The 26625-nt window shown below is 47.6% G+C and overlaps 1 protein-coding gene and 1 long non-coding RNA gene across 10 annotated transcripts in view; one reads left to right on the forward strand and one right to left on the reverse strand.

Moving 5' to 3' along the window:
* The window catches only part of KCNMB2 (potassium calcium-activated channel subfamily M regulatory beta subunit 2), a 163743-nt gene that overhangs the window by 29552 nt on the left and 107566 nt on the right, over nt 1–26625 (reverse strand). The window contains exon 1 of one of the 7 annotated variants that reach the window (XM_074591429.1): nt 24325–24405. The exons of 5 other annotated variants lie outside the window; for them this stretch is intronic. In XM_074591429.1, the coding sequence (XP_074447530.1) occupies nt 24325–24374 (50 nt within the window). In that variant the 5' untranslated portion in view covers nt 24375–24405. Of the gene's footprint in view, nt 1–14059; nt 14167–24324; nt 24406–26625 lie in introns of those variants that run through there. One more of the 7 variants, XM_074591432.1, reaches the window with a different exon arrangement.
* Nucleotides 4526–13615, forward strand: LOC141744776 (uncharacterized). 3 transcript variants are annotated; one of them, XR_012587557.1, is made up of 4 exons: nt 4731–6741; nt 8107–8284; nt 9238–9313; nt 10729–13615. It is a non-coding gene; the product is annotated as an uncharacterized LOC141744776 (long non-coding RNA). The 3 variants fall into 3 exon arrangements; XR_012587558.1 differs by lacking the exons at nt 4731–6741; nt 10729–13615 and adding an exon at nt 4526–4580 and having other exon boundaries at nt 9238–10200; XR_012587556.1 differs by lacking the exon at nt 10729–13615 and having other exon boundaries at nt 9238–10200.

Here is a 26625-nt window from a genome sequence, read left to right on the forward strand (position 1 = left end):
TGGGACGTGCTGCTCATGAATGGCAACAGCTCCAATCTGCTCAGGACATATTGAAATTCTAATTCAGTTAGATTCCTTTAGTTACAGCGCTCATCACAGGCACTAAAAGAGATGGGATTAAAAAATAAATACAACTCTTATGTTGCCTTTGGTCGCCCTTCTCTTCCCCACTCCTCTCCCCTCCCATATTTTAGCCGTTGTTTGACTTTATTTTCTTCGGCAAAAGACAGCATTTAATCTGCTTGTTAATTTTTACAAGGATCTAGCAGAGCGCAGCTGGCCGAAGGTGCGCACCGCTGACGGCGGGCGGGCAGGCAGCAGGAACGCTAGACCACTGACGAGGTTTCACGTGTCACATCTCACTACGGACCATTTCTTTCAGGCGTGACACTGAGGCGCAGAGCAGGGACGTGATTTGCACAAGCTCTTCACTGGCTTCACCCCTGGGCCAGACCAGCGCTCAAGCCCACCAGCCCGCCTGCTCCCCCCGTAACCAGGTTGGCTTCCTGCGTTGGGTGTTGGTGTAGAGCTATTTTGCCATTGTCGGCAGCCACTTTTGCCCGGGGTTTGTGTAGGTAAGTTAGGAAAAGGTCTGATCCAAAAGAGTGGCCTGGTAGCACTGGCTCAGCCCTGCCAGTGTGACCTGGAAGTTCAAGCAAGTTATTTAACTACACGTGGTTGAGTTTCCCTGGCTGTCAGTGAACCAAGTTGTATTAAATCAGCTGTTATATGCGAGGAACAGTTAGTTGAGATCTAAATGTCTGAGATTGCCAGACTGGAGGAAGGAGAGGAGCATGAGCTTGGGTCTCCAGCTGCCTGGCAGTCATGCTTCCCTCACGACTGGTCTCTTGGACCTGCTGGAGGACCTCTGCAGAGTGGGATGTCTACAGACGCGTTGTGACCACATCATCTCAGAAACCTGGTTATTACGGACAATGGGTAGAAATTGACTCCTTTGAAACTAAGAAAAGGGCTTGATGGGGAAAGACAGATATGATACCTCCATACTACTGGTACTGGGGCACGGAGCTGTGAAATTAGCACCTCTGTGGTAAAAGCAAATACCCAGCTAGGATCTCATAGAATCATAGGATTCGTTAGGTTGGAAAAGACCTTTAAGATCATGAGCATCTTTCCTCTTTATCTTATTAAGAAAGGATGAATTCTGCAGCATAAACACTCTGCAGCGACTCCTCATCCTCTCAGGACACAGACTTCACCATCTGTAGCCCTCTTAGTTGAATATGATGAACTCTTGTGTCAAATTCACAACACAGGATTTTGTGCCCAAGTGCTGTAGGAAAGCACCAGAAATCTTTTTTTTCCTGCATACATTTCATGTAATTTTCACAGAAATGAGTATTTTAAGTGTTCTGATTTTTTTTTTTTTAAATGTAATTCTGTAGAGGCAGCTGCCTATTGGCTCCTGAGTCTAAGTTGTGTGCAATATGGCTACATCTCCATGGGCCGTTGAACTCGTGCATGTGCTCCCTGGAGCTCCCTCTTTGCTTTGCCCACTGGTAAGGATCTCCAAGTCACATATTAGGGACAGAAACCTACTGCCTGATTGAAAAAACAAGGCAAAAACCTAATTCCTACTGGGAAGGTACATGCCCCAGAGAAGAACTTCCAGCATAAGAAGAAGGAAGTGTTTCTAATGGATTAATTTGTAGTTAGGACACAGATCAAATCCAGCCTGAGGAGCAAGACTGAAAGAAAGCTAGAAATTAAGTGGGTTACATTAAGGCAGAGTGTTAGAACGGCAGGGAACACAACATAAAAGGTAATAGTGGTGGGCACACACAAGAGAGAGTAGGAATAGCTGCGTATTGCAGAACAGCAGTAGTGCAATCTACAGAAGTAGTGTATGAAGTGGATGGGAAATCTGGCGGAGTCAATGAGTCAAATGACTACTGAGACGAGGATGACGAGCCAGGCTGAGTACCGTGCTGCACCAGTCTATTTTAGGTCAAAAATCAGTGCAAGCACTAAATCACCTGCTTTGTGGATGAGTTCAGTGCATCATACACTGGACGGTAGAGATGCAGATTTAGCCTCCTTAGAAAACCAATAGCTTGAGAGCTCGTGAGTCTATAGATGAGTTCTTGTAGTATACTTTTTAGCACAAAACCAATTTTTCTTGAGAGTCAGGGAAAACGATAATGAGAAAGAACAAAAGCAAAGTCTCTCTAAGAGGGAACGGCGTACATATGCCCTCTATGCAGTTTTGAACCAACAAAGAGAACAAAATCTCTGCAGTCCTCTGAGGCCAGCGGAGCACTCTGGACTGGGAAGGGGCCATGTCCATGAAACAAAAACCCAATGTATTTTGGTCTCGTAACTGGTGTAGAAATGAAAACAATGGCAGGAGCAGGCACAGACATTTCCATTCCTCATATGGCAATAATCTATATTAATTACAGCAAGCGTCCAGCTTCGAACAATGTCACTGCAGTGCTATTACTGTTGAAGAGTATTGAGTTTCCAAGGAGGTGAATGTCTTTTTCTCTCCCTAATCATGATTACTTGGCTTAGTACTTGGGCTAAGCTTTCATTTAACCAAGATAAATGGGCACTTCCAAAACCAGCGAGTTAACACTATGCATCACATTATTACTCCCTCCTCAGATTTCTTGCCTCGTGTGCTATTTTGCTTGGCTGCAAAACACAAATAGCAATAAGAATAGGAAGGAGGAGCTGTGCAGCATCCCATATGGATTAAAGATCAAAAAAAAGTAAATAAATCTGGTTTTGACCCATTACTTTGTCCTCTTCTGTGCTAGCATTTTCCCTCAATCAACATAACATAACAACATTATTTTATCCTCTAATTTCCCTTTCTTGAAACATGAGTGCCCACACCACATTTCTGCAGACACCACCAGCCTAGCTGACTAATATTTTGTTGCTTTCTATTTGGAATCCCTATTTATAAATTAAGCTTATGTGCCAGTACTGTAGGTTAACATTCAGAAGAGCAGATGGGGAATTAGAGGCGAAACTTCTGTCAGCGATAACGGGACTTCCACGCTTCATTTCCCCCAGGGCACAGTAAATGTTTTGCTTTTCAACAGCGCTGGGCAAAACTGCCTTAAGGAACCGGCGGCAACAAAACTGAGTGCTGGCAACGCACTGGAATTGTCAGGATGCAGGAACAGGTTTTCAGTTGCTGCGCCGTTTGTGGGAAAGGTATTTTGCAGTCGCTCCTGGAAGATACCCATCTCGGTATAAAGGCTCAAGCGCAAAACAGCCAGCAAGAATTGCCTTTCTAGCAAAGTCGGTGAGGTCTGGCACCGAACAGCTTCTCCTACACAGGTGGGTTCACCTGACCACATCGCTGCCCAGTGGTTCGGCTTGTGATGACCACCACAGGCTGCAGATCCGGGGGAGGTCCTAACTCAGGTCCTGAAATACTGCAAACCCTGTTATTTCAGCAGCCATCCCGCTCCCCATTCCTCTGCCCCACTGCTGGGGGGAACGGCAAGCTGTGCATCAGCATCTTAGTGTGGGTGGGTGGCCTCCTACCCACCTCCCACAACCCCTTCCACGGTTGTGTTGTCCAGAACATGCCATGCGTCCATGTGCATGGATGTGTGAGGTCCATACGTGTTGTACCCTTTGTCAAGGAACAAAGCTCCCGCTTTTCTCGAGCAGCTCTGTGCACCATCCCCTTTCACACACTCAAAGCTGGTGCTCCAGGGACCGGCACTTGCAATATGAAGGACTTCACAAAGCGGGAAGTGTTTCATCTGCGGTAGGCACAAAACTCCTCACCACGAAGGAGTGACAGTCAGACGAACACCCCGTCTCTGTCCTGGGGAGACTCCCCAGCTGTCGAGCCCTGTGGCACCTCGCTGGGATGGATCATCCCCGTGCTCTGCCAGCCTGGCTCTGGGCAGCAGGGCATTGCCGATGCCGGCCAGCTGCCACCCAGCAGTTGCTGAGTGACAGGAACTATCAGGATCAAGACAAAATGCAGTGTCCCAACACACCAAATGTCACACGGGTGATCAAAAGCAGCTTCTGGCTGCTAAAAAGTGCATTGAAGACACGCTAGAGGCCTGCCCGGAGAGCAAGAGCTTGCCCCTACCATTGAGTCCACGCAGATGGGATTTGTTCAAATAATTACCACCAGATCCAGCCTGCACCATGCTACGTTCTCTGTTTTTTTTCTACAAGGTATCCGTCATTTGGCCAGCCTCCGTGCGCCTTCTTCCCAGCAACAAACGGCTTTTACTAAGCATTTGATACTGCTGTTAACAAACCAAGGAAGCAGATGCTGAAAATCTGGACATATGGGTTGTGTCTGTATTCTCTACTTTTTAGAGCAGCTTAACAATTGCCTGTTAATTTTCACCCTTTTTGATGCCTTTATGAAAGCTCCTCCTGCCTCTGTCTCTCCTAAGAATCCCTGAGCCCCGGTAATCACGTGAATTACAATCAAATCAAAACGCAGAAAAGCTGTGTTTTCACGTTGCCCTTAAAATCTTGAAGGCCATTTCCAGCTCGTTACAAAGGTGCTGTGGACCTCATTACAAAGGTGCCGTGCAGCACAGCTTGTGACTGAGGAGGCTGCTAAGGTAAGTTTAACCAAAAATGTTTCTTTCTCACGTTCCCAAGATCCTATCTCGCAACTAAAAGCTGGTCTTTGAATTCTTCAATTTATTTAGATTAATTTAAGTAAAGATAGCTGTGGGAAAACTTGTTGAGGTACCAGCTAACACCGGGCAGGTGACCTGTGCTGGCCCCGTTGCAACACTTGTGTGCCTTTTGCTGTGATACAAATAAAAGCTGGTAGTCTTCCTCCTGAGGTGTTCAGAGGGCTTTTCCTCCATATCGATTTGATAGCAGTAATTCAGTTAGTTACAGAAGATATTACCAGAGGCTGCTGTAATATGGACTGCATTTTTATTCTGTAGGGTGTAAAATGAAACTTTTGCTCCCACCCGCTCCTCTTCCTTACGCTGGAAATGCTGTTGTCAATTCTCCAATTCAGCTTTTTCTTCTTTTTTTTTTTTTTTTTTTCCCCCTTTTAAAGCTGATGTACAGGCTTAATGAAGTCTATCATTTCAGTGCTCTTTGATACGTGCTTCAGAAGAGAGCGGGTACTTGATTCTCTTCTTATTTACATCGGCGAGGTCAGGACCCGAACGCAGAGGCAAGGGAAGGGGTAGGGCAACGCCGCAGGACCCGCCGGCACCAGACCGAAGGCATTTCTTCAGTTTGCTGTGATCCCTTGGGAAATCCTCACAGCTGGACTAATATTGGATGTAATTGAAAAAATACTCCCCTTAAACTAGGAGGTTCGGTATCCAAATGTAATCCCTCCCGAAAGAATGCTCAAAACCTGAATTTTGACCTTCATGCCAGCCAAAACGATTTTCAGCAGCTATAAAGATTTAAAAACTGATGTGGAACGTTTTGTCCAATAGCAGCTTTTTGATTTCTTCATACTTGTTTGTATTTATTTTTACCTTTTGCCACAATGGAAATTCAAGTCCAATATTCAATCAACGTCAAGCATTTTATCGCCTTTCCACTCAAATGCCTGAGTCAGACGCTTAAAATGTAAGACTGGGAGCACTGCGCGGAGTGGATATGGAAATATAAAGAAAATCGACCTTTTGCACTATAGCCCAGAGAAGTGCCTCCTCTTTTTCTCTTTACCCTGGTGGAGTCATTTGCCATCCGAACATGTTGCCAGCAAAAGTGGTCGGGGGAATGTTGCTGCCAGGGTGTTTCAGTTGCCAGAGCGCTCCCCAGTCAGACCAGTTTGCTGGTGCAAAGTTCTGAGCTCGCGGTGGGAGGCCCGCCATCAAACGCGTTTGCCAACTGGAACTGGCCGTTCGCTCCCTCTCACTCAGCAGCAGAGAAAAGCAACTTTTATTTAACCTGGAAGGTGGAAAGCTGGAGTGGAAAAAGGATAACCATCACTCTGCGCCTTCCCAGCTTCCTTTTATCCCCCCAGGAGTTTTGCTTTTCTTCTATTACCACCTCGAAAGCTCTCGCTTCCTTCACCGTTGCTGGAGCAACAGGGCTTTCCCCAGCAGCTCCTTCTGGGGCTTTCTAGTCCCAGGCTTGGTCTGACGTGAAGGTGACCCCAGGGTGACAGAAGACGCTCATCCAACCCATTGCTGCTGTCAGTCCTACCACAGGATGCCAGCACTGGTGTCAGGGTGGTGGGAGAGGAAGGACTGAGTGGGACCCAGTTCTGTTTCTGCAGGTTTTGATGCACAAAACTGAATCCCTGGGGAGTATGCAAATATCGGGCATTGGCCACCGAGCAAAGATACCCACGTGTGGGCTCTCACGCTGTGTACCCTGGAGTAAATACAAACTGGTCAACTGACCTGGAGCATCAGGTGGGCTCCAGGAGTGCCCTGGTCCCCATTTCTGCTCGTCTCTGAAAGAGCATCGAGTGTCGCCCCAACTGCTACCTTGGCCATACTTGGAAGAGTGCCAGCCATTGCAATAAGTAACTGAAAGTATTTCACAAGCATCTGTATTTCCACTTCTATGGGAAACCATGGAGCCGATCTAGGAGTACTTAACTTGGGAGCTGTAACGCAACTGCAGTGGAAAGCAGCACTGGAAGACCACCCGTGGCTTTCAGCAGATCGGATCTCCCGTAGTTAAACTAAATGTCATTGCGGTACACACGGCTGCTGATTTCAGGTTTGCTAATTTGTAAAACAATGTGAAGAAGATGCTGCAGTTGGGAGCGGAGCGGCTGAATTATAGGTACTTAGGCTGCACTGTAGGGATATGAATTCTGTTTATTGCACAAACCTGCCTCTATAATTAATAGAAATAGTAACGTTTCCTTGCTCTGTTTTCATTAATTCAGACTGATAGCTTTGGAAGATCAGAATGGATTAGAAAACGGATTTTTGGAAGAACAGGAGAGAACTGGAGGAGTTTTTTGGCTCTCCAGCATCAGTCCAGATCTCCTTCTTCAATGTGCAAGGAGCAGAATCACTCGCAATGCTCTGTGTGTAACAGGCCATCTGTCACCGTAATTGTAGTTTTATTTTATTTTTCCCTGCTTCTGGGAGAAAAGAGCCAAACTTCCTTAGCTGCCTGTCTGAACTGAACATTATGAAATGTATTTTGAAACCTTGATTTTAAAACCTTGAGAGCCCCGGCAGCTGTCTAACACCAACGCCTGCACCTCCCAATAGAAACCAGCTTCAGGGTTTACCTGACAAGCTGCAAACAAACCGAACGGCCGTGTCTCCTTTAGCGGGAGTTTTATGGGCCTTTCCCCCTCTCTTAGGAGGCGTAAACATATCAAGGTTTAAAATTGCGCTTTATTTATCTGGGTGGTATAGTATGATATTGTTCCCAGAGAAGCGCTGGGGATACTTCATCATGGTGACGAGCAGGGCACTGCGTGGGGCCACGGCTGGTGACAACCGAGAGGTGGCACCGGCGTCAGCCTGGCTGTTATTTAATTATTTTGGATGCTTCGGGGACGGGAAGCACGGGGTGTCTATAAATGAGCATGGAAACCCGACAGCTACCCACGGGGCTTTTCATCTCTGCTGGTGGAAAGCTTTGCCCCCCCCAGCCCCGTCCCTCTTGGAGTCAGGACAGGAATAGATGTCGGGGATGACTTATTTTCCCAATGAATCGTTGAAAAAAATATTAATCTTAATAGCCTTCTAACACGAAGTACATATGGGCCACTGAACTGCTCTGACTAAGGAGGGCCTTTTATTGATAGGACTCCTTAGCCAAAAGTAATGCAATTAAATGATTGGATTTCGTTACGTATATTGACATGGTGTCAGTGACAATTTCCACTCTCCCTATTATTTCTATAAATAAAGTCATCTGCCATAATTAGAAAATATGAACGTGCTAAGACCTCCATTAATTCTTCCCTTTATTAACCTAAGAGCTGGGCAGATGTTTATTAGTACCTCGTTACGCTGCGTTCGTCAGCTCTTACCGAGAATAGAAAGGCTGAGACCTGATCTCACACTGAAGGTTAAATAAGAGCAGATCTAGATAGATCTTGGCTTCTGGTTAACTTTTTGACAATACCTTGGTTTCTTTATCAAAATGTCTTTTAAACCTTTAACCTCCCTCTCTTTTCCCCAGTGCGCTGTGGACCACATAGGAAACTCAGCGGCGTTCCCCTCCCTCCAGCATTGAGTTGAGCCGTCCTTTAGCTGCATCCTGATGGCCATTTTGATTTCAGTGGATCTGAATTACATCAGCCTGTGACCCGCCCTCTGCTTCTCCCTCCTGGAAGGTATCTGAGGAGCAGCGGTGCCAGGTGAGAGCCCAGGTCCACCCCGTTCAGTGCCCAGCACCCGCTGATGGGTGCTTGGGGTTGGGTGTGAGGAACAGCAGGTAGAGATGGACCCACACCAAGCTGCAAGGGATGCTGTGACCAGCCTGTGAGACCTCATGCTCCCTCCTGGTATCCCGCGGTTGGCAGGTCTCAGAGCTGGTCTAACCTCTGTCCCAAGCCATCTCCCACTGTCACCTTCACTGGGTCTTCTGCCAAGAAGCTCCACAATTTAATTACGTTCTATGTCAAAGTACTTTTTTCCTTGTTTCTTTTAAATATTGTGCTCGATAACTTGAGGTCACTTCCTGATCATCTTCTCCTTTCCTATTTGTCTGGTGTTTTCTGTCTCTTCCCACTCTGTGCTTTCTGACCACCACCTGGATCTGTTCTCTTGGCACTTACTGCCCGGGTCTGATGCACGTCAGGGCACCTTGACCAGCTTCAGCCGTGCTGCATCGACTCGTACCAGCAAAGCAACTGTCCTGTGACCTCTGCGGTCGCTGCAGATGCTTGGCTTTGTGTCTATGTGGCGGTACCAAGGAGCTCGCAGGTGCAGGCTGGTGCCAAACTCCTGCTCACTCACGTTCCCGGGGTGCTCAGGCTGCCTACGGGGAGAGGAGGCGCTCGATGCCTGGGACGAGCCAACTGAAGTACAAACAATGCTGATTCACATCAGATGTTCACAGAAACAGCCCGTAAGATATATGACTGTTTTACTGCATTGGGACTGCAATGGAGCCTATTGTCTTATTTTAGGAGAAGTTTAAATCTTGCTGCAAAAACCGGATGAACTTCTGAAGGACTCAGCCTTCCAGGCTAAACCATTTTTTCCCCAGTTGATAATTATTGTAAATTTTTGCAAGCTCATAATATTTTCAGGTACACTAAAGTGGATGAGATTAAATTGTATATGTCTTGTGATCCTTTCTCCCCAGAATACTGGGCTGTTGCCGTTCCTCGTATAAAGCCAAGCAAGGCATGGCGGTTCACAGCTGGGATTTACCTTGATGGGTAAGACGTGATGCACTGAAATGGGTGAGGCAGCACTTGGTCTCAACCCGCCTTTATATTTTTGGCTGGGCCACACCTGAAATGAAACTGGAGCATGTTGTGAGTTGTCCAGGGCTGGAGTTGGCCTTTCTTTACTGAGCAGCTGAGGCTCCTGCGCCTCATCGGGCCTCAGAGAAGAATTTAAATAAGATTTTGTAGATAAGCTGTCCGCACGACAGCGTAGCATAGGCATGAGCCAAAGCCTACCGTATGGTCAGCATCCTAAATCCTGAACTGATGAACTGGCTGATGTGTACTTTGAAAGACTGGTGGTGGTGGTGGCTGGTCCATCCCATCCCATCCCAGCTTCAGAGGCAAACAAGGCAGACGAAAAATGTCTCAGCAAACCAAACAGGGTTCATGTCAAAACTCCTCTCGACCTCAAAAAAGATCACGGGTGCAAAATTAGACTGCCCAGCCATGGAAAACACACGTACGCAGATACCCGTGCTGCTCCTTTACTCTCTTCTGGGTTGATTTCAATACCAGTGCTCAGATCTCGTTTTGTACAAAGTCATTTTAAATTCATATATTAAAAAAAAAAAAAAATGGAAAAAAAAATAAATCAGGTGTTGCTTCCACCACTTTCTAGCCCTTGCCCACCTCCTTTGAGTTGGATGCTGCTTGTCTGTTCTCTTGTCTGCCACCTCGGAATTCACCCACTTACTTTTTGCTCTCTCTTTCCCTTTCTTGGAATTGCCTTTGCAGAAATGCACATAAACAGCTAATCTTCGGGTCAGCATTTCCATTAGTTTTAAATTGTACATTTCTATTTCCTGGGTCTTTACTTATTTATTATTATTTATATTGACTGTTTTTTCTGAGTGTTTCCATTGATTCCGATAACTCTGCTGGGTGCTTATCTGTATGAATAGATCAATAGCTCTTGGACTGCACTTGCCAAAGCAATAGACTGAGAGGCTTGCTTCGAACGTGAAAGCTTCCGTACTGAATTTACTAATACAGCAAGCTATTACAAACGTACGATCCATAAAATTACTTCAATTCCCCCGCTAAAGTAAGTGGGTTTTGTACCTTTTCTGCCCGGCCAGTTGTATTTTAACGGTTGCCAGTCGTACACCTCCTTTCCCATTACAGACTCCCCTCAGTTCATCAGGGGAAAGGACACTACCGACGTCACGATGGTACTCTTTCCAGAGATGACAGGGTTGGCTTAATTGCTGGTCCCAGCAGACAAGGGTGTGTGGATCATCCTGGGCTCCTCCAAAGGACTAAGCGAAAGGGAGGATCTAATAGGAATCCATCTCCCATCTCAAATGAGAGATGCTCCCTTCTCTTAAACGGCAGTAAACCAAACCCTCCTCTGATCTGAATTAAAATCAGGCACAAATTAAGACTTTCATTTCTATTTCTAGCTTGCTTAAGGAAAGACCTCTTTGCACTGTCTCCCTTCAAGGCAATTTTGGGCTAAGTGAAAAAAACGTGGTTCCACAAAATCTCTGTGTGAAGCCACCAGGAACGCAGCGAGATAATAGCGTAGCAAGATAAGGAGGATTAAGATTACAGCTGGGCTTTTTAAGAAATAAGAGGTGAAAAAGTTAATCGAACGCTCAACTGGGAGACATTGCTGGGACCTGCCAAAAGTGACAGAGCGAGACAGCACAGCAGTTGCGTTGTATGAACTGCCATTGCACCTTTTCCATGTACGTTGAAGCCTGCTGAATTCCACATGGACTATGGCATGGAGCCTTTAGGAGCCATGGGTAATGAAGCTGACCATTTCCAGCTGATACGTGCAATAAAGAAGTAGCTGAAGTACAACGAAGCGGCCAGTAGTGAAATAAGAAATACGATGCTGGCAAAATGATGGCAAGACGGGTGCTCTGCCTCTTGTTGACTATTTGTGGATCCCTCAGGATGAGCCTAGGATTCTTGCGTGGAGTCTGCCTATTGATTACACCTCATTTAGGGTCTGACGTTTGCCTTCCACCCACTTGTGATTTTTCTGGGCCAATTTGTTTCTCGTTTAATGGAGGAAGCATCCGACAAGATGCTCTGGCGCAAACACAGCGGTGCCTGCTGCGCTTCGTGTTCAAGAGCGGAGCATATTGAGAATTTGCTTGTATTGTTGTGGAAATTAGATGTTACTTCAATCGCCGTGGCGAGTTTGAGTGGAATATTCTGTAGAGACAATAACAGCCACCGACAATCCAAATCCAGTGGACGCCTGATCCGGCTTGTATTGAAGCTGATGAAGTATTTCTATTGTACTGAACGGACATTGGCCTCAGCCTCGAAAGAGTGCACTTCAGACTGAACTTCTCTGCTTTTGCTGAGATCTTATTAGATTTGCAGAGTGGGTATTAGATTTGCTCGGTGGTATGAGAACATTACTATTCTGTTAAATTACTTTTTGAGTTAATAATATATTCTTTTCTACACGGATTTTTCTTTCCTAAGTCCTTTTTACCTTTTTGCCTTCAGCTGGTTAGGAAATTCATTCTGGCTTTCTGCCCTTGAACCACGGCACACCGTTGCCTTGCGGGGTTAAAGAGCTCTCGCCCACTTCTCAAACGAGTGCTCCGTATGCTAAGCTTTATTTTTGTTTCTTGGGTGGGGTGTCCCTTTTTCACTGGTGGAAGCAAAACAAGAAGAAAGAGCCTCGTGAATTGCGAGGAAACCTAAATCAAAATAGGTTCTTGACCACAAGCTCTTCCCGGGCAAGGCTCAGCACTAAGATCTTGGGAAACCCTCCTCGTACCTGAGCCTTTTCTACCACACCATAGAGATACGCTTTGTGAGCCTGTTCTTAGTGAAACGCATCCCCGAGATCCGGACTGTATTATATTATTTGTGGTATTTACAGCTGCAATAGCAGCAGCATGCTAAGTGCTTTGAAGAGATGTTGGAAGATAAAGTCGCTGCCTAAAGAGCTTAATATTCATATTTTATTCAAAATAATAAAAAAAAAAAATCCGTACTTTGAGTCTGTAAGATACCGGATTAAAAAGGCTTTTCTCCTTAAATTAGCTCACAGAAATATAACCCCCTGAAGGGAGTGAAGGAGCCAGCTGTGGAGGGAAGGGAGCCAGCACGACTGAGAACAAAGCCTTTTTCAGCTGCCTCATCCGGAGATGCACTTTCAGCCTCAGCCTGGGCTCCTTACGGACACTTTTATCCCTGGGAGCCCAGCTGGGATCAGAGAGGGTGGGATCCGCTGTGGTCCCCCTTTTGCAGGAGCGAGACCCGGCCCCGCTCCATCGGGGACGGGGGAACCGGGGGCGGTGTGATGGGGACTTGTCCTTTGGATCTGCCTCTTCAAACACCACCCCTCGCTATCAGAGCACAAGCAGATCGCTCTTCCTTTTTGTCAGAAGTCAAGAGTGTATTACACGGTTTCTCAGTTATGATTGCTGTGGACAGAGCGCGCTATTTTGTGCAATATTCCCAATATTTTGTCAATTTGCTATTTCTATGTGCAGCGCATCATGGTATCAACATTCTCCAATATATTTTTATATATTGAATTATTTAAAACCAAAGGAAACCTAAATAATGGCATCTGATGCAATTTTTCCAAAAAGTTTATATTTCTACATCGGGTATACTTAAAGTTTAATAGAGGTAGGATACTGTTGCCGTAATGGACAACAGTGAGGGGGAACCGGAGCACGGTGCTCAGGAAGGGAACAGCGAACGCGACTAATATGTTTTTGAGGTGAGGAAGGCAGACCCACCATTACACGTTGACGGTTGAGAAGCAAAGCTGACAAGAGTTTTGAAGCCATAAGTTCCAGCTTGTTGCAGAATTTTATTGTGTTTCCACATGAGTGATATTTGGTTAGATACTGTAAGCACAGTACTGGAAAATTAGGATTAGCAAATGAGTAAATTAAACTGAAAATTGGGCAAAGCGATTTGAAAGCAGATTTAAGTGCTTCAGTCATTATGGGCTTTGCCCTCTGAGGAATTTTTTTTTTTTTTTAAAATAGTCTGCAAATTCTTATTGGATTTGAAATTGTTTCCATTACAGACGTTAGAGATTTTGCAAGGAAATCTGACGGGTTTATAGAAGAACAGTAACAGAACAACAACAGAGGAAATGTAGGTTGAAAGGGGTGCAGTTTTGACTTAATGACCTCTCTTTTGTGAAATGCTCGTCAGAGATAACATTTCTGGGCTTTGTTCCTGGCCACAGCACGGTGACAAAAACACTTAACGCAAACCCCACTGCGCCGCTCCCGGTTCTTAAGAAAACGTCTGATGCGTGGCCAAAGCCCACATCTGCCTTTGCAGGGTTAATTATTTCGGTAACCCAAGCGGGACACAAAGATAGAGGCAGGACATAAATAACCCTGGCTACGAGCTGCCCGGCGGGGAGATAGAGCGACGGGTGCGCGGTGGAGCCGGGGTACCCAGCGTGGCCAAACCCGCCGAACCTGCTCCCCTACACCCACCTCCCAACAACGGCACTTGGGTTAACACGGGAGTCGGGATGCTGTGCAAAACAGCTCCACGCTGACACCGAAATGAACCAGGCGGCTCAACTATGCAAAATGGGGGGAAAAAAAGAAAGGCAAGACGCAACAGTAAAAGAAAACAGCAGGTTGCGCGTAGCCCCAGTGGCTTTGTCAGCATATTGTCTTTCTCACGAAGATCTGACTTTTTTTTGTAATGCTTCTCAAGTAACTTTGCAAGAATATTAGAGAGAGGGGAACAGAGATGCGGAGCAGCCTGATAACTTACCATGGCACTCCCTTCCGAGTCAAAATTACGTCCAAGGCTTCCCTCTCCAACTTGTGAGGTTAGATCATGATGGTTTTATCAGCAAGGTCATTTTAGCACCCGTGCTTAATCCAAAATCTAGTCTGATGTTTGTTTAGGAGATTTGAGTAATCTCTTTAAGAGAATTAACAAGTGCTGGAGTCCTAAGGAACAATCTTTTCTCAGCCCTGTCTAGAGCAGAAGAATTTGAGGTCAAAGCTAGGGGAAGGGTTTTTTAAGGCAGTCTGGAAACAAAGGAAATTCCCTTTACAGCCAGTTGGGTTATGGAGAATGGAGGCATGAAGCCTGCAAATGATTTTAGGTAGTTTTTTGAGTTCGGTTGTCTGGGTATCCTAGAGGCAACCCATGAGGTACCGCATGATGCTACAGCATTGGTAACGCGATACGCGGAGGCGCTTGCTCCAACAGGTTTCCCCTCTGAGCCACGTACATCTGCTGTCGGTGGCCAAACAACAGGTCAATCTTCTGGTGCCATTTTCCAACGTCACCGTACGCTGCCTGTTGGCCCTTCACCGCACAGCGCTGGCACTGGAGCTGTGTGATGGGAGCTAACTTCCAGTTAAGGGAGAATTCAGTGGAACAGGGTCACCGATGCTCAAATGTCAAGCTGTTAAATCTTCAGTAAGTCTTAGTTCAGAAATCTGCTGTCTTTTTTTACAAATAATTATTTGTAAAAAAGAAAGATCATCAGTGGATGTAAAGTCATATGCTCGCTTCAGGCTCTTGGGTTAAATCTTGGGAAGGGCTTTGAGGAACTGGCTTTGAACTCTTGCATCCAAAGCTGCTCTGTGTGCTCTGGTTGTTGGATGGATCTAAAATAAACCATTTTTACATGTTCTCATCTGAGAATGTGTGTCTGACATCGCTTAAGATTAGCCCTTCTCTTGCTGATAGGTCCAAGTAAATAATGAAAATCCCACAAAAGCAGGGTTCCCACAAGACTCCTATCATGCCAGGCAGAACGGTCACCCAGCAGCTCGTGGCATTGCTGTACTATTAACCCTTACACCCTTTTCCCTCCCAAAAGGCAGATGAATTTTTATCTAGATCCAGAAACAAAGAACAACATCCTGGCCCGCGGGGGTGGAAGCTGCGGATGCTCATCTCAGGCACCCCGCTGCTTCACAGCTGGCAGCAACAGACAAATTTATCAGTCGTCTGCGCCAAGGTTCACCAGATGGAATTGCATCCCACTTAGAGGCAACATTGGACTATTGCAGCCTCAAGAGTAGAGGGAGGTTTGGGTATTAACTCATGTCAGCTTCCAAGCCTTGGACTAAAAGAAAATTCGGAACGTAACTGGCAAACGTGAGGCCAAACCCCCCAAACTTAAGAGCTCATAACGCAGCAGCTGCAGCTGGAAGGGGTGCTACAAATCACCCAGCAAAGTTTTGCAGAGAAGTTTGACACCCAAGCCATAAGAAGGTTATTACCTTTGCGTGGCTGATAAATTGCAACAATGATTTTGCTGTCAAAACGAGCAAACTTCCCATTAGACCAGTGAGAAGCAATATCAAATCTCATTCTTCTACATTTCATAGAACCACAGACTGTGTCGGGTTGGAAGGGACCTCTCAAGGCCATCTAGTCCCACCCCCCTGCAGTAAGCAGGGACATCTTCAACTAGATCAGGTTGCTCAGAGCCTCATCCAGCCTGGCCTTGAATGTCTCCAGGGATGGGACCTCCACCACCTCTCTGGGCAACCTGGGCCAGTGTCTCACTGTTTGAGAGACATTTGCATAGAAGTCTATTAATGTTTTGATATTTGGAGAAATGGCAGCTTACACGAGCAAATGGAAGCACCTAACATAGCATATGGGCGATCTCCTTGGCAAGGCCTATAAAATCAAAGGTGAAAGAGGTATGGTGGGCGTTGGCTAAAGTAACACAGTATTTGCACAAATGACAGTAGACATGGTAAATATTAATAAATATTAATTAATATTGCTGATAAATTCAACACATCCTTGGCAGACCCTCTGTAGGGCTGTGGAGGACCCTTGCCTTTAAGTCACCTGCTGCATTTGTTGAAATCAAATCCACGATTAAATCATATCCCAGTGTCCTCCCAGTCCAGTGGCTGCCACAGAGCAGGGAGGTGAGCAGGGGTGGGCAGAGGACACTGCGAGACTGCCCGGCCTTGGGGCTTGGAGGGTGCTAAAAAGCCCGACTCTAAGGCAGGTCCTGACATGTCTCCTTTAAGATGAAGGATGAGGACTTGCTGCAAGGCAGCCCGCCTGAAGGAAACAGTCAGACATAGATCATGAAGCCCCTGAGAGCGTGGTCCATAAAACTACCATTTAAAGTCACCCAAAGCTATGGTGAGCCACCAAGTTGGCCCATCGGGACGGGTGCTCTGGCGTCAGCCGCAGTCTGATGGGCCACCTGTGCTGAACGCAAGCCCTCAAGGGCTAAATAATCATCTTGGCACTTGCAAAAGAAAGCCTTAAGAGAAAGCAGCCATCTGCTTCAGGACAGGCATCATGCAGTAAGCAGCCTGCATTGTCCACCAAAGCAGCGAGACGGGGAATCCAACAAGACGGGACCAGGCAGCCTAAACCCTGGCTGCTTTCAAGCTCCACCGCAGGAGCTCAGCCCTCCCCATGCTTTCACAGTGATTTACAATTACAAAATGAAACCTGCCTGGCATCCATCCTCATGAGGGTCCTCCGAGCGCCCCAACAGGGGCTGGAGCACTGAAATCACGGCACGAAAAATGCCCGTCTGCCGACTCGCAGCTCCCTCCACTTGGACGAACACCGACGGTGCCCCCCATTTTTCTTGTTCTGACACTTAACAAAACTGTCTGACAGCGAAACCGAGAAATTAGGCAGCTCAGCTCCTCCTGCATGGGAAAACGAAACGAGCGCCCAGCGGGGGAACGGGGGAGGAAAGAGGCATGCGGCATTTCCAGCTTTCTCCGTGCTGTGTGGCAGCAGCCATGAGAAATGACCCCCATTGCTTAAGCCCTTAACCCTTAGGTACTTTCTTTTATTAATGCCAGATGGAAAATCTTAAAGTCTGAAAGTGTAGTGAAAATACATTGCAGGAAGGCATGCAGAGTTAAACAAGTCGTTGAATGCTCATCTCTTCAGTTCGGTACCTCTTGATGTACCTACCGTTCACGCAGCAGAGATGCTACCAGCTCCCTGGGATCCACTCCAGCTTTATTCCGGGGCAATGCTGAACAGGTATTGCCCGCAGTGAGGGACCCCTGAGGTTCCCAAAGAAAAACACTGGAGTAAGAAATACCGGCTGCCACTGCCCAGAGCAAAAATGAAATTCATTTGACCTGAATTTCAAGAAGGAGCAGAGTTGGGCCCCATTCAGGCTCCTGGTGGCCATACCTTCCTGCAATCAATCAGAAGAACTCCAGGCCACGCTGGAGACCTATGAGGCTCGGCAAGCTCAGCTAAGCTTTTGGATGATTACCCAGATGGAGCCTTAAGTACAAATGTATAACGTCTGTCGGTGTTAATGAAAGCCTTGTAATGGGCCTCTCCGTAGTATTCACAATTTGTGATAGCCCAAAACCACCTGGTCCTACATCAAACTCATCACTATTTGCAGAAACAAAATCAAAACACAAAAAAACCTGAAAGAAACACAAAGAAATGAAACGAGAGCTACTTCTTTGGCAGCTTCTCAGAGACAAGGTGCACGAGGGGAAAGAGAGATCACACAACGTACAGGTGGAGAGTCTATGCAGCTATCATATGGGTATCGCATTCGTATACAAGCACCTTTCTGTACGTTGAAGGTTAATAACCACACCTTTCATTTTCAACCACCACGTCTGCAAATTGATGCCTACTGTTGCCGCTAGTACAACGCGCGACTCACTTAAACATCTGTTTCTGGTGATAAGTTCAGAAATGACAAGGTGGTTTAGTAACTCAGGCTTTGGTTGTATCATGTGAGCACTGATATTCAGAGTGTTGTGTCATCAAGACGTTTTTGGCATGACATATCCTCACGTTATCCCCCAACATTGCCAGAAACTGTAACAGCGTGTGGGAAAAATAGTTTTTATTTTTCCTGTGCCTGTTTGCAGTGTTGGCTGCAATTGTTAATACACAGCATGCTACGACCAGCAGAAGTATTCATATAGGTCTACTACTGCTAGTGGGTTTTATTATTAACAGCTACTAATAACGTATGCTTTCACATGTGAGTGGAAGTATGTGATAAAGGCATTCCTTAGCAAGTCTGTGCCGTGAGTCACCCCTCACTCTGGGAAGCAAAGCCCAAGTGACCCAGCTGTGGTGAGCACACGGAGGCAGTTTCCTTAGCAACACGAGTCACCCCAAAACATCCAAAACAACCTCTGCCTCCTGCCCACTCTTCCTTGAAGTCGTTGCTAAATAAGCGGATGCTAAACGTCATACCTGAATTTTGGAGGTACAATCAGCGTATCGCAAAGCACAACCTTTTGCTTGCAAGCAACTTAACTTTTGCTACTGCCCTGACCCCAGGCTTAATAAGAAAAAATACCATTATTATTTTTTTTTTCTACTGTGTTCTCTGCAAACACTGCCTGGGCTCATAAACAAATAAAGGAAGCTTCTCCCAGGTCCTCAGCTGATACCAGTTGTCATTAGGGATCCATTAAAGTTAAAGAAACTGTGGCGATTGAGAGCAATCAGGCCAGGGTGTGGGGTGTTTGCTGGTTCCAGGTGCCCACCATCAAGGCTGGATTAGGAGCAGATAAATAGCTCACCCAGCAGCAGTGATGGCTGTTTTGATGGGGGTAGTTCTGTGGAGTTTCTTGCTGGGATATCCTGAAGAAAGCTGCTTTTTGGGGGTGTTGGACTGAAGAGTTGGGAGCTGTTTGGAATGGGGAAAGACATTTGCAAGCAAGGGGAAAAGCGCTATTCGTGCATCCAAGGTATTGTGTCCAGTGTCCTGAAGTATTTCCTTTTCATTTGTGCATTGTTTCTTAAAGTATCTTTATTCTTACATCGCAGCTTTCTAGGGTAAAGTATGTAGGTTGTGCTGCACCAAGATGCCACTCTTTCTTGTGTTTAATCTAAACTAAAGTTCGGTAAGGCTGAATGCCTGGCTTCTCTCCTTGGGTAGGCGCGCGGTCATGGAAGAGCTGTGCAGAAATGAGTGTATTGATTTATGCCTGTCTCCGTTTGACAGAAGCAGATGGGGGTCTCAGAGTTTTAGTTTAGCTGATGGGCTGGACTAAACACAGCCTGGTTCTGCTGCTCTTCTGTGTGAATTATCTTTGATGCAGCCAAGTCACTCTTGAAGCGTTGTAGAAGGTGAAACAGAGCCAGCTTTAGAGAGTAATAATAACAGAATGATATTATTTAGGCTAGAATGAGTCAATATTTGGAAAATTCCACTCTTAGTAATAAGACCTTGCCTGGGGGAGGCTGATTGGTGCTGTCTGTAAGGAGAAGAGCCTGGACCAGATGAGAGAGTGAGCTCATAGCCTGAGACAGAGCCCGAGTGCTCTTGTGGCCACCAAGAGGCAATGCTGGGGGAGCAGCTCAGAGGGAACATAAGAGCACAGCCAGGAGAAGAGGAATGTGGGCACCAAGCCATCGGAAATTGGGAGTATATAGTATGGGAAATAGAACTTTAGTTGCAATGTTGCATAGGGGAGGGGTGCTGGTGGTAACCGGCTTGGTGGCGGGAGGGGACGCAAGCCTGATGATGGAGGCACAGGGTGAGCACGGCATGGCCACAGGTGTCGGTTGAAGGTGGAGGAAGAAAAGGCAGGTTTTGAGGAAGTGTAAACTGGTAGAGCTTTGGGCTACTGGGTGCCCTTGATGGTGATCCTGTCCCCACCTGGAGCCCAGCAGAAGGCTGCCTGACCTGATTTCCAGGGCAGCTGGCTCCTGCGAGCATCAGAAGCACGAGCCCCTGGCTGTGGTATGCTGACGCTTGTCCTACAAAACTGACAGCAATAATGAGTGATAGTCCATATTTCTGTAATATCTTCTACACCTAACAACATGCCACTGACAACACTTTTGGGGGCTGGATTTCAGCCAGTTTCTTGAAGAAGCAACAGTTTGGCCATGGTCCTATGGCAGGGAGCCCCAGTCTTTAATGCTTGTGATCGGGGTGAGGGACTTGCTTTCCCTTCGCCCTGGGGGCTGCCTCCCTCTAATAAACAACCTGTCCTCACAGCATGAGCTGTACATCCAGGAGTGTCTGGAGGGCCTTTAAGGATGTTAACTGCTCAACCTGAGCACTCGGTTGGTCTCGGCTCGATGCTCAAACTCCTAAGCCACCTCTTCTAGATGAAGAAGCGCATGTGCTCTAACCAGCTTTATTGGATGGGAGCAGCTGTCTGTAGCACCAGACAGCAGATCTAATGATGTATCGCTGGAGGAGTTCTGGGCTAGACTACAGCAATAACTTATTAAATATAACACTGAGGGAGCCAATTTTGCTAGTTTTGCAGAGATTACAAACAATTGAGAAATAAATGACACTTTTTTTTTGTCTCCTTGGTCCATTGGTCAGGACTTCTCTGGTTGTTTGTGGGCTGAATCTGTTACTGACTGTTGTATTCCTTGGCATCAACTGAAGTTTTGGCCTCCAGGTTCATGGCTGTTAACCATGGTGAAAATAAGTGCTGCGTTTGTCTTGCATGATGAGTTTGCCTGTGGAAACTGCAGGTGGCTTGATTGACTTATGGCTGTGGCTGGGTACTTGTGTCAGGTGCCTACAAAACTGGCCAGGCTGGGATGGCTGCTTGCTTGTGTGACATGATGGTCCCTCCTGCAGGTGATGGGCACTCGGCTAGGAGATGTGCTCCAAAACCGCCATGGCTTTCTGGTGCCCTGATGGAATTTGCCGCTTCTAGGTTCTGCTCTACGGGTTGAGAGTGTGATTGTAAGGATGACAAGGGGACAGATTAAACATGCCTCATCCTTTATGGTGGATTCTGGTAGAGCTTGTCTACTCAACCTTTTTGCCTTGCTTTCTCTGACATTAGTCGCGTGCTGGTCTCTGATTCGACAGCACGAAATGAAACGGTGGTGGTTTGTACTGATGTGTATGCGAAGGAGAGTGATGCACTTGAGGCAGCGACTACACTAAAGACTCCTTTAAATCCCGGAGTGTGGGCCGGAGAGGAGTTTGAACAAGCTGCGTGCTTGTGCAATTAAGGCAAAGCTGTGCTGCTCCTTGAGCACTTACAGCACTTGACAGGGATGCAGAGAGGTCAGCTAGCTGCTGTGTGCTCATCTATTTAATTCCCAAATGGAGGGAGAGCGACGCTTGGGCCGCACGGAGGAGGCAGTGGGTTTCTGCCTGGGCTGTAACTGCAGGGTGGGATCCTGAGGAGCGACTGCCATTTTAGCAGCACCCGTGCTCTTGTTTTGCTGGAGCTGTTGCTTATTTTCATGGATCGGGAGGTTGCAATCAATTCTAAAAATACCAAGAGTACAGTTTGAGCCCGCGAGATCGGGAGTGGATGTGTACTTTGAAGAAAGCACTGAAGAAAAAAACATTTTTTTGAAAGAAGCATCAATTTTATAATCACTGTAAAGGACTGACACAACAAGGGATTGTTTTTCTACTGAGTGGAAAAGAAAACGAGGAATCAAAACTTATAGATCCTGTTTTCGGCTTTCCAGCAAGTCATGTTTGGAGGCAAACAAGCACCTTCCTTCCCCTTTTTGGCTCCTGTAGACAAGGCAGAGCTGTAACTGGGAACAGAGGGGCCCTGTGGCTTTAAGGCTGTATAGTGACGGAAAGCTTTGGTGAATGCTCCCATGGAGATATAAAATGATTAATCTGCAGGCATCTGAGAACACTTATAACTTCGCTTTTGGTCCTGTATCTGTTATTTCACTTATGGGGCTGTTAATATCTTGTAATGCACATCAGGCCATATCTTCATGATTAAAAAGGCTCTGTTTTATCTGTAACTAGTGAGAAATGCAATTATTTTAAGCAGCGTAACTTCTGTACCAGTGAGACAAGTGGTATTAAATGGCTTTAATAACTTGGCTGGAGGCTTGTTTCGAGGTGGTGAAATCACACCATCCCTGGGATCGCGGCACTGCAGCTCCGGAGCATCCAGGGGGGACGCAGAGGGGCGGGAGCCCTGGAGACCATGAGATGGAGGGCAGAGTGATGGGGGAAATGGGGGATAAAGGGGTTAGTGGTGTCAGATGTAGCGTCTTAGCCTGAGGACAGCTGGGGAGGAAGAATTGGATGGGACAGGGGAAATCTAATCAGGATGACAGAGCCGGGGGGGACACTCCACACAGAGCGGGAGGGGAAAGGGCTGGAGACCGGGTGAGGGGGGAAGGAAAGGTCATTTCCTTCCATGCCAAGGCCTTGTGCTGACAGCAAATCCCACCCAGGAGCAACCTTTGCCTCCTAAGGCTGCCCTGCTAATGGTCGGGAGGCAGCCTGCAGCACGGAGAGCCGGCAGGTCTGCCGGCAGCAGCGGGATGCTCTCCATCACGCTCCCGCACCTCTCAAACTTCCAGCGCCTGTCAAAGCCACGCAGCTTAACCCCGAGCTAATTAACTGTGTGTTAGTGGAGGCAGACTTCGGTTTCAAGCAGAATAAACCCAACCGTGAGCATGTGGGTAGGATATGGATGGGTTTAAGGTATTTCTAGGTTTTTGCTCATTGTTCCCTCTTTTGAGACGTTTTTGTCTCCCCACCAGCCTTTCACACACCAGCGGCAGAGTTAAGAGTTAGAAGCAGACTAAAAAATGCGCAGTTTTCCAAGCTTGCCACGTCTCCAGCGTGGAGGGCTACCGTTCAAATAAACCTGGTACAGAAGCTAATTGCTGAGACACAGTGGGATCTTTCAAAGCTCTAATTAAAGGCAATTTAAAATCTCCGCTGATTTTAGCAGGAGCATAAATCTGCTGCTGGACACCTACCAGTTAACAAGACCGGCTTACCAACAGAGGGGTGCAGCCGACCTGTGTCGGCAATGGGCACGGCTCTGCTGAGCGAATTGGGAGTTAAACTGGCTGGCGGGCGGCGTGTAGGAACGTGGCCTGTTCTCCCTCCCGCGCACCCCTGGCAGCGCAGCTGGGAGATGACATTTCTGAGCACCCAGTGGCAGGTATGTGCCTGTGCCGGAGGGCGAGCGCGGTGCCAAGTGATGCCAACTTGATTTGGACCCAGCCCAGGGAAAGAATATCAAGGTGTGCTTGAAGCAGGAGGGTTATGAGCGTCTGCGGGGCTGCGTCGGGGGGGGCAGGTTTTCAGTTCTGCACTGAAGGAGAAGCTTTACTTAAATGACAACTCATTTTCTGCCTAAAGCCATACTTCGTCTTGCTTCATTCCCGGTGAAACACCTATTGAAATCGCACTGCCTGTTGTAAACGAGCGCGTATCCCACCCAGCAGCGTTTACCCGTACGCAGGCGCCTGCGAGGGAGTCCGCGGCCACAGGGGAGCCGGAGGGAGACCTGCCACCGAGTTCAGCTGGCACTAAAACCGCTCCTCTAAAAGTGCATTTCTACAGTTGCGCTGCGCTACCCCTGCTGTAGACCTCTAGTTAAAGGCATGTTAAAGGCTCGGGTTGAGCCACCTGGCAGTAAATTAGTGCTCTGTAGTGTAGCTACTGCTGTGATGCCTCTTCTCCATTGAGAGAGGCGATGTTGCTCTAAGTGGCTTATATGCCCAGAATAACGGTGCTTGTGGCTGGCACCTGTGTAGGGGAGGATGCTTGTTGTATTTAAACAAGATCCTATGAGTCAAAGGCATTGCTCAGCCCAAGAGCCGCTGCGGAGTCCCAGGGGGAGACTCTCGTGGGAGGGGGGACTTCTGGCGTGTCCCCCCAGCCGTCACTTCAGGGGGGTTCACACAGACCCCTTCGCTGGCTGGGTTTTGCTGCCTCTGGCTGCCCGTCACCCGGAGGGATACTCCAAGCATCAATATTTGTGTTTGTAGCCTCCGAAGCAGCATGCAAAATCCAGGAGACTCCTTTCCTACCGCAGCCCCTCTGCCGGCACGACAGGCATGGTTATCGGTACGCTTTTCTACCAAATGGCCCTTAAATATCGAGGGGAGAAATGCCGGGTTGTCCTGGACACATGCAATGCTCCAGGCTGCCAGGTTGCCTCTGGGCTTTCAAATAGTAGCCTGGAAGGCAAGGTTTGGCTCTTGGCATCGGCATCTCCCCAACACCCTGCCACTGGGCATGCAAAGTGGCACAGAGCACGAGTGACTTCTCCAGCTTCTTTAAAAGAAAAAGAGTAGAAAGGGAAATAAGAAAGATTTACCAGCTCTGAAGGTGGGAGGGGTGCTGGTACCTTCTGCTTTCCTTCCCCATTGCCGTGCTCCTTGTCTCTCTTGGGCCCCATGTTGTAAATCCTACGTTCCCATCGGAAGAGCGCCGGCTGCAGGCTCCCTCCGGAGCCCGTTGACGCAATATGGGTCGTTTGGAGAAGGTTGTCGGGAAGGATCCTGCTCCTCCCTGCTGTGCCACACTCAGCTTTGCCTTCCAGGGCGGGCGAGGGGCCGGGCTGGTCCCGGGTCCTGCTCCCAAACCCGGCTCGCTCGACCCACTGCAGCCTCAGGGCTCCTGGGGTGTCCCCTGGGGTGACTGGCCGAGGTAAGGCAATGCTGGGACAACACACCAGGGGCACAGGGCAGAAAAAATACCCCGTGGGATCCATCTAAGTGCTTTTTTGGGTGGGGAGAAGTCAATGGCTGAAGCCGGCGCAGAGTATCCCCGCGAGGCAGAGCCCACCTGCCCTGCCAAGGGGCTGCTGGTGAATAAGGGGATTTCTAGCAAGGCAACAAAGCCCTCCTGGGGAAAGATGGGATTTCTTCAAGTGGGACTGAGTGGATTACAACCGAGAGCTAATCTGTATGGCTGCTTCATAAGTTTCCCCAGCGCCCGGACTCTGCGCTCAGCAACAGACGCTCTATGTGCCGGGAATCACTGATTTCTCCGAAACACCATGTAAGAATATAAGCATGCGGAGGTCTGGAGCAAAATACATCTGTTTCTTTGTATTTTAGCTTTATCTATAACAAAATCTCTCCCCACTCCAACACCAATTTACTATCGAGGGACCAGATATGCTGTCAAGCACCACGGCTTGGGGGAAGCCATCCTCTGCCTGACAGTTCATATTCCTCATGAATCCCCACCTCTTTCCTTGACCTTATTTATAGGTATTTACACAGAAAATGCTTGTGGCAACAAATCTAACTCCAAAGCCAGTGGTTTAGACCATTTTCAACCTCCTACTCACTTACTGCAGTCAAAATTCACAAGGAAAGGCAGAATGCAGGTACTCCTCCAGCCCAGGGACCGTGCCGTCCAGGGTGATGCTGCCGCTAGTCCCTGCGCTCAGACCAGCTTTGCTGCAGAGCCAAAGTCACCTGAGACGAATTTCCAAGGCTTTCCAGACTAATAGTTACTGCAAAGCAGTGGAAGTGAAGACTTAAGTTCCTACCTGGACACTCTTCCTGTTTGGCTGCAGGTTTTTATATCCAAATAACTGAAATATTTCCCAATATTTTATCCAAACATTGAACTGCCTCGGTTTCCCCATTTGTAAATCCCTAACCTGCCCCTTTGCTCCTCTTGGGCTCGGAGCGCTGTGGAAGATACGGGTCCCGTTCTAGCAGCTGCTTGTTGTGTGCACTTGGAAAAATGAACTCTGAATGCTGCTCTCTTTTTTTTTTTTTTTTTTTTTGGTGGAATGTGGATATCCCAAATCAGCCCAGGGCTGGAATAAGGGCTCTGCTGTGGCGTAGCACGATGCCTGTGAGCTGGGGAGCGGGTGGAAGCCTGTTCTCTGCCTGTGGGAAGTTTGTGTGCAGTTACGGCTGCCTCAGCCCTTTTGAATGCAAACCTATAAATGACTTCGACTTCACCCTGGAGTGACTAAAGATCATAAATACGAAGTCAGACGAGACCCGGTAGCCCATTAAGCGCGTGAAAGCTGGCTGCCTGTTCTAATCTGCTGCTGCTGCACCTTTAATTTGCCCGGCAGAAGCGCAGCGCGAGCCCCTGGGTGTGAAGTTGGAGGGGGGACGGACAGCGAGTCACCTATCGGCTCTCAGCCAGGCCTTGGAATTTCCTAACAAATCACTTGTTTTTTGCGGTGCCGAAAGCAGCTTGTTATCAGCAAGTGTTTCTTGTGCCCCTTCCCCACCCCCTGTGCTGCTTTCAGCCCCTGTCACAGCATTCTGGAGCCTGTCGCTTTCCAAGTGAAACTTATTTAAGTATTTAAGGGTATTTAAGTAAGTTGCCCCCCCCCCCCCCCCCCATAATAACATTACAATATGCATCACTAAAATACTACGGAAAGCCTCAAGCTCCAGCCCACAAATGCTACTGACACCCAATTCATTCCTCAGATGTGTAATTTATATCGTAAAACAGCACTTGAAACTGCCTATAAAACATCCTTCACTCGAACCCTCAGTTAAAGCCTGGCTTGTGCCAGCTCCTGGTCAAACGTAACTGCTCTACGAAACCCTTTTCCAGGGCGCACTTAGCAGGAAAGCCTGAATTTGCTCTAACACACGCTTTAATCTTCACTCCCCGATACTCCACAGCGGCT

This window comes from Larus michahellis, chromosome 6 (genome assembly GCF_964199755.1).
Source record: "Larus michahellis chromosome 6, bLarMic1.1, whole genome shotgun sequence".
NCBI lineage: Eukaryota > Metazoa > Chordata > Aves > Charadriiformes > Laridae > Larus > Larus michahellis.